Consider the following 7,640-nt stretch of genomic DNA (forward strand, 5'->3'; position numbering starts at 1 on the left):
AGGCCAACACACAGAACCAAACAAGATCGCCGGTGATATCCAACGATTTACGAATACCAACAATCAACAACCACCACCTATAGCAGATGCGGTACTGGTTGAATCGGAAACCAACGACGCGGATTGTTGTGGGAACCGAAAAAAGGGTTGTGCAGAGGGACGACACCGCTCATCACACCATCGTTGCATGATGGTACATTGTGAGTGATGAAGGTTTGGAAAAAAAAATGGGGTGAGGTGGCGGAAGATTTCTAAAGAGAGGGCAAAGCCATAATGGTAGATTATAACAGAGGTGATCATACCTCTTATTAATTAGATATATTTTTAAGAATATAGTAATTATTTATATTATTTTTATATTTTAAGAATAGTTGTAGTTTTTCTCACTATTTTATCACTCTCACAAAAATAGTTATATCTTTATAAAATTTAACTGTTTTTTTTTTGTCCCGATAAACAATGATTTATTGTCTCAATTTTAAATATGAAGATAAAGTACTACATAATATCAAAATTCTGAAATGAAATCAAATTAAAAAAAATCAAATAATATCTCAAAAACTTATTTATGGGTAAGCCCCGTTAAATTTTTTAAAATAAAATGTATCCCGTGCTTGGCACGGGGCGTTACACTAGTACATGCACATAGAAAAGTCACCACATTTGGTTGGAATCCAATCTCTGTCATTCATACGAAAATTTTAAAGGGCCATCAAAGATTCTTTCATCTGCCACCAAAGGTCCAAAACCCAAAAGATCAGATCTGGATTCTCTTTAACTGCAGTACAACGCTACAACTGTAGGGATTGTTAGATTTAAAGAGAAAAAATCTATCTCTTTAAACGATCACGGTTCGTGTATTAATGGACAAATTCCTTAATATTAAAGGGCATTATTGTACCCAAAAAAAAAAGGGCATTATTGTCTACTTTGACCAAAACCATATATGATTCAGTTTAACATAAACCCTTGAATGTTATCTACTATAAAGTTAACAATTTTAAATAGTAATTGTAAACTTAAGTAAATCTAAAATTCTTACATCATCAATATGAATGACAATGTTGAAATTAAATATTTTTGATAACTGTCTAAATGAAGAATATCATAAATCTAAAGAATTAATTCATCACAACCCATGAGGGCTTCAAGCTTCATGGCTAGTAGCTGGACCGACAAAATAGGGTCAATGCCAAAGCTTCATGCAGAATCCTGCAGGCACCGATGATCTCTTGTTTGATACACATTCTGAGAAGGTGTCCACAAGTTGCTCTGCAAGAGAAGCGGGATCTTCAAGAAATGTATCTACATATATTTTCACAATCCTTATTTCTTGAGGGGTTGCTCTTAAGCTGTACCAAGTCAGAAATTTCTGCCTGAAGTTCTTTTCAATGTGTCCTTCACACTCTAACCTTCTAATCACCTTCACATAATACTCGAAATCCCGATCTGAGAAACTATTAGCCTTGCAGCCCTCGTCTTGCCTCTCACCACTTCTCTTCTTGGATGTGCTTCCATCTCGAAGGACATTCCTTTTCCCGGATCCATTTTCTAGATCTTTGCCACTGAATTTGGATCTACCTTTTCTTCCCCGACCATCTTTAATTATCTCCAACTTGCAGGGAGTATTAGGCAATCCCCCTTTTGAGCTACCTGCTAACGGAACACATTCCCTTCCCGTTGGAACTGACCCATCCTCGGTGCTCATGTCCTCGGCTATTTGTTCCTCTTGTGAATGCTTGTTTTCAAGCTTTAGTACATCAGAACTAGCTATGATGGCAGTTGTTCCTACAGCAGCTTGCTTGTCTGACAAGGAATCTGCATTGTTGGGGATTCCCACTCCACCCAAACCAGAACAGTTATTCGCATCATTAGATAGATTTCCAGGAGCAAGCTGGTCACTGTCCTTGTGATAAGAAGGATAATTATCTGATCGATTATCAGTCTGGTCGCTGTGATTAGTTTCATCTTCTACTGATGAAGGATTGGAAAGGCTGCTACCGTTGGTTACTGGGCTCTGACTTCTTTCCGTTGCTGAGCAATTTGGAACTTCATCTTCACCATGCGCTGTCAAGACTTGAACTTCACACGCACACAACATCCTCGGATCATTGGAAACAAATTTGAATCTGTATTCTGTAGCTGGAAGTAGACCCTCGATGCCAAGTCTTCTATTTGGTAGGAGAATCGTGCAAGTCGGGTCCAATGGATAGTTCACATCATCAGCTTTGCGATGCCACACAGCATAACCAGCACTATTTACTCCAGAAGCATCTTCCGAACACAAAATAACAGTGAGGGATGTTGCAGTGACATCTTCAAACCTCACCATATTTGGTGCTAGTAAACTTGCATCTGATAATGTAGACACAGACTGATCAATAATTACCTTATTCGAGATTGTAAACACAATGACAAAATGTCAATAAGCTAATAATTGTTCTATCCATCACAATATTATAGTTAAGAAATTCAAATCAAATATAATTACATACACAAAAAGTTATCTTGGATGTAAAATATTTCGTGTTTTCCTGTCAATTCCATATGTCATTGTAGGTCCCACAAGTTCATTAACACCGTCAACTGTGATTAAGAGTTTTTCATTTTTGTACCACCACCAATTACCAGAAATTACATGTGAATTAGCCAAAATTACTTATAGGTGAACATTCTAAAATATAAAACCCATTCTTACCAAATTAATTTCTCCTTACACTAAAATAATTCTATACCATTATACCAATTACCATAAATGGAAGAAGTAAATTATTTGATTCCATAAAGGCAAGATCCTTTTTAAAAGAGTTATTGGTCACCTTGAATGGTTGGATTGGGAGACAGAGGCAAGATCCTTTTGGAAAGCATTGAATCAAGTGATTCAAGAGCGACACCACAGAGTTTCTGAACTTCAGGTCCCGAAGAAAGCCTGTTCACAATCCCCCTACCAATCTTCAGTGGTGAGCCAGTCAGTGGACCCACTTCAGGTTCAAGTTTCTTCACTGCTTCATCAACAATTTCATAAAGTTCTCGATACATTTCAGTCCCTTGTAAAAGTTTTTGGCTTAAGGAGACACGGTAACATAGTATGTCCACACGTCTGGCATCCTTTGCTACCATCAGTTGTTTTCTCCAGCATCTATTACATTTAAGAAACAAGATTAGATGAGATTGTACATACCCTACACAATTTCCAAATACATATCAAAGTAACAACTTTACAATCTTTTGATTGAACAACAGCAATATTTTCTCCGCTGTATTGAATAGAGTTCACTGATCACTAGAGCATAGCAATTCAAAAGAACATTCAACAATTTACAAATCTCTCTATTCCACAATGCTGATCATACGTAATATTAATCTTGAAATGGCAGACCTATGTAAGTTTAAAGTAAATTATGTACTAAAAAATGCTACGATTATATTTCCTACCGTATAGAAATTGAAAGCCCCAAACAACAGAGGGAAGGATTAAAAAAGGAGAGATTGATTTTCAACTGGTCCATTAAGAAGGATAAGACTTTAGCAGGAAAAAGGAGAAGACTTTGGCATGGAAAAAATTCTAAGATTCTGTGAACTTATTTCTTTAGTCATTGTCTATTATGAACGTATTTTGATGTATCTTGTAGACGACAAACGACTTGGTTGACTTAACTTGTTTCTTTAGTATGAAGAAAATTCTAAGCCACAGTTGACTTATTTCAATACTTACTATCTATTTTGTATCTTGTAAGCAACATACAAATAGATATAATCATCTTGAATCCTAATAATATCAAGGGTTAATTATGTTTTTGGTCCCTACAAAATTGCGACCTTATAAGTTTAGTCCTTACTTAATTTTAATAGCATTTTTAGTCCCTACAAAAAAAAATTTACTTATAATTTTAGTCCCTGCTAAAATAAATTTTGTTTAATTATCCTTAAACTCTAAAATTTTTTAACGATTCTTTTTATACAAGTTTAGAACACTATGAAAGGTTCATTTACTAAAATCTATAATTTTTTAACATGAAATAAATTAAATATGAATTTTTTAAAATGACAAAAGTTTAAGATATAAGTAACAAAAATATTGACGTAGAAATCAAATTTTTGTGATATTTTTTTCGGAGGACCTTTTAATAACGTTCTTAACACGCCTGTAAAAAAATTGTTGAAAAACTTAAGAGTTTAAGCATAAATTAAACAAATTTGGATTGAGTAAGGACTAATATTGAGTGCAGAATTTTTTTTGTAGGGACTAAAAATGCTATTAAAATTAAGTAAGGACTAAACTTATAAGGTCTCAATTTTGTAGGGACCAAAAACATAATTAACCCTAATATCAATAATTTGCATTTACACAAAGTTTCCAGTGTAGAAAACACTATAAGACCAAGACAAGACAGAAAAATAGGGAAAAAGAATAAAAGAAGAATATAAAATTTACCCGAGTAAATCATTTACTTTCCCACAAGAGACACAGCAGAAGCCTCCATCATGTTTGGGGCGTTCGCCATCTTTGCCAATTCCAGAACCATCATGTTTTAAAGCACACTCAAGGTGGCATGACAAGCCACAAGAAACACCAGGAAATGGAGCTTCAGAGCTGCATATTAACCACAGGCTAGGGTCTTTGTTGTCGTCATATTGATGACAAATACAACATGAACACCTTTTGCAAAATGCATCTCCTTGATTTAGGGTAGCCTTGCATGCTGAGTTTTTGCAGTATGAGGTATTATTATTCACATCGCCACCGTTATTGACAAAAACATTGTTTTCAGGAACAGCTAACCGAGATGGATTCTCAGTTTTTCTCTGCCTTTTAGCAGGTTTCTGACCATTTGCAGGAAAAGAATGTGGTTCAGGGTCGGTGGCAATATCATGGCCACTTGATTTCTTTTCGGAAACAATTTTCAGAAGATTTTCGATAATTTTCACCTTTGTCAGCCCAGTATACTTCCTTTCTTTTCCCATCTCAGCACACAATATTTGCAAAATCTCTTGACGGCTCCATGACTGTAGTATCTCAGATGCACCATCATGAGACGATTTAGATATTTCATATACAAGCTCTCTCTTTTCCTCCATACTCAATTTACTAAATTTAGAAGGATCAAGAGCAACTGCTAAGATCAAGGAAAAAGAAAACAAATATTAGCATATTATTATATAGATGAGAGCATTCCAATTTTAAAACTTCCAAGTGGTGAAGGAAACAAGACTATTTCAACAAAGACTTCTGTTACAACTTGTACAATTGCTAGACATGTCATCATCAAGAAATTATACGCAGAAATAATGGATTTTATAGAAGAAACTATAATGCATTTTTTTTTTATGATCTAACATATTGATTGCATATAATATAACCAAGAAAACAAGAACAAGAAACATAACATATAAAACTGTAACTGGTTGACCTTGCATCACAAGGACATCCCAACCACTTGATGCAGGATGGAATCTAGAAATATTGGATAGCTCAGTGTAAATGTAATGGACTAATCAAGTCAGCCAATTAGGTAATTGGACTTAACTTCCTTTGACTTTTATAGGCACCTCCATGGACCTGCTTATTTAGTTGTTGGCACATCGCATATCAAATTATAAGCCTACTTCAATCAAGACTCCTTTTTTAATCAAAATGCATTAATAAAATATTGAACTGCCTGGCCCCTAAATGCAGTTCACACCAACAGCTCGGCAATAAAAGGCTATGTATAGCATAGATTTTAAACCAAAAAAGGCAGAATCACCAAAAGATAAACAAAATAAATTACAATTAAATCAAATAAAATAGTGAAACACCTCTCTCATTAAAGTTCATTCTTTTTTGCTGAAAAAAAAAAGCTAATCAGAACCCAACATTCAGAAAGGACACGCATGGACAACAAGGTTTTACACCGTTGTCGTGTTGTGATCCTTGTATTGCAGAAAATTGCGGTTAAATACAACTGATGCACCCAGAATTAATGCAATTGTGGACGCGTAGACATAAAAAACCTTGACATGTCATGCCTCGAAAAACCATGAGAAAGATGACACGGCAAATAAATCAATCCACAATTAAATCACGCGAGATATTAAAGCATAACGCAGATAACGAATCCAACCCTTGTCGTGTAGCAGCCACATTTAACGCAATTTCGGACACGCAGATATAAAAAAAACCTTGACATGTCAAGCCTCAGAAAACCTCGAGGAAGATGCCACAACAAATAAATTAATCGACAAAGAAAATCAGTTTCTTGTCATAAAAAATAAATCGGTAAAAAAGCATAATGTTAAATCACACGAAACAGTAAAGCATAATGCGGATAACAAATTCAATCCTTGTCTTGTTGAGATCCTTTTTATTGCGGAAAAGAGCAGTTAAATACATCAACCTCAAGTAACGCAATTGCGGACGCTTAGACATAAAAAATCTTGACACATGGCCACAAAAAACCATGAGGAAGAAGACCATAGGAAATAAATCAATTCCCGGAAAAATCAGATACTTCAAAAATACAATGCTAAAACACCATATCATTGCGATTAATCAACATGTGGATAGTAAGACATAACGCAGATAACAAATCATATCTTCTTTGTAACGGAAAATTGCAGTTAAATACAACTCATGCAAAATTACAGCAGTTTCTTCGACAGCGTTGACATGTAAAACCTTGATGAAGAGACCACATAAAATAAATCAATCCGCATACAAATCAGATATGTCACAAATCACAATGCTAAATCATGATATCATATGGACCATGGCAAATAAATCAATCTACAGAAAAAATGAGGTACATGACCGATGACAATGCTAAAACATGATTAATCAAGAGCTGGATCGTTAAATCACGTGAGATTATAAAGCATAACACAGATTATAACGAATCTAATCAATCCATGAGATAATTGAATCGCCTCAGTATGAACATAACGAAATACATGAAAAATTGGAGAAAATTAAGAAGAATATATTAAGAGAGAGATAAAATAAGCAAGTGATGGAAGCGTGCGTGCGTGCGTGTGTTACCTTGGGAAGACGAATCGGTAGCCATAACTAAGAGCGAACGAGAATGAATGAATCACATCACATTATCAACAAAATTCATCGAACCTAAACAAAAGTTAAATAAATAAATCCAATCCACGTCATGAATCGCCGTATAAGGAAAGAAAATTAAGATGAATGATTGATAGAGAAAGAGTGAAATGACAATTACCTAGAAAAGGATGCTTTCAATTGTTGAAGAAGAAGAAGAATAAGAGAACGGAATCACTCAGTAACTGAAAAAATGGTGACGCGCGCACACACTCTTTCTCTCTCTCTCTCTCTCCCCCCTCTGTATGTGATAGAGGGAGATTCGAGGAGAAAGTTGTTGATGTACTTACTTTCCTTCTAGAGTTCTGGAGAGAGAAAGCGTTTTAGTTTTTAGTTAGAGTGGAGGGAGAGAGAGAGAGAGAGAGCTTTAATATCTCTCAAATTTTTCGGCTCAATTTTTGTGACACTTTCAACATCTACAATGTATACTAAACGATGATGATGAAAATTTCTTCATTGAATAAATCATGATGCGGCAAAATAGATAGCAAAAATGGTTGAAATAGCTTAAATAAGATGCATGTATCATCAAAGTTGAGTTAATAATTATTTC

At 34.9% G+C, this 7,640-nt stretch overlaps 1 protein-coding gene across 4 annotated transcripts; it reads right to left on the reverse strand.

The window, feature by feature from the left end:
* Positions 1 to 929: 929 nt before the first annotated feature.
* LOC146903123 (VIN3-like protein 2) lies at positions 930 to 7,428 on the reverse strand. Of its 4 annotated transcripts, XM_085736254.1 has the most exons (6): positions 7,209 to 7,428; positions 7,019 to 7,102; positions 5,412 to 5,560; positions 4,436 to 5,114; positions 2,820 to 3,139; positions 930 to 2,355 (listed from the first exon to the last, which is right to left on the reverse strand). In XM_085736254.1, the coding sequence occupies exons 3-6, from the start codon at positions 5,416 to 5,418 to the stop codon at positions 1,187 to 1,189; spliced, it is 2,175 nt and encodes a 724-aa protein (XP_085592380.1). In that variant the 5' UTR covers positions 5,419 to 5,560; positions 7,019 to 7,102; positions 7,209 to 7,428; the 3' UTR covers positions 930 to 1,186. The 4 variants fall into 4 exon arrangements, with proteins under 4 accessions (XP_085592380.1, XP_085592379.1, XP_085592378.1 ...); XM_085736253.1 differs by lacking the exon at positions 5,412 to 5,560; XM_085736252.1 differs by lacking the exon at positions 5,412 to 5,560 and having other exon boundaries at positions 4,436 to 5,117.
* Between the last annotated feature and the right edge of the window lie 212 nt (positions 7,429 to 7,640).

This window comes from Medicago sativa, chromosome 8 (assembly GCF_051527215.1).
Source record: "Medicago sativa cultivar Bolivia chromosome 8, Bolivia_mono, whole genome shotgun sequence".
Lineage (NCBI taxonomy): Eukaryota > Viridiplantae > Streptophyta > Magnoliopsida > Fabales > Fabaceae > Medicago > Medicago sativa.

What these genes read in the sequence shown, in the direction of transcription:
- LOC146903123 (XM_085736252.1), bottom strand. Translation starts at nt 7,043, where the DNA reads ATGGCTACCGATTCGTCTTCCCAAG. An exon ending in TACCGATTCGTCTTCCCAAG is followed by an intron (nt 5,118 to 7,018) that starts GTAACACACGCA and finishes CCTTGATCTTAG; the next exon opens with CAGTTGCTCTTGATCCTTCT. An exon ending in TCCCAATCCAACCATTCAAG is followed by an intron (nt 2,356 to 2,819) that starts GTGACCAATAAC and finishes CTACATTATCAG; the next exon opens with ATGCAAGTTTACTAGCACCA.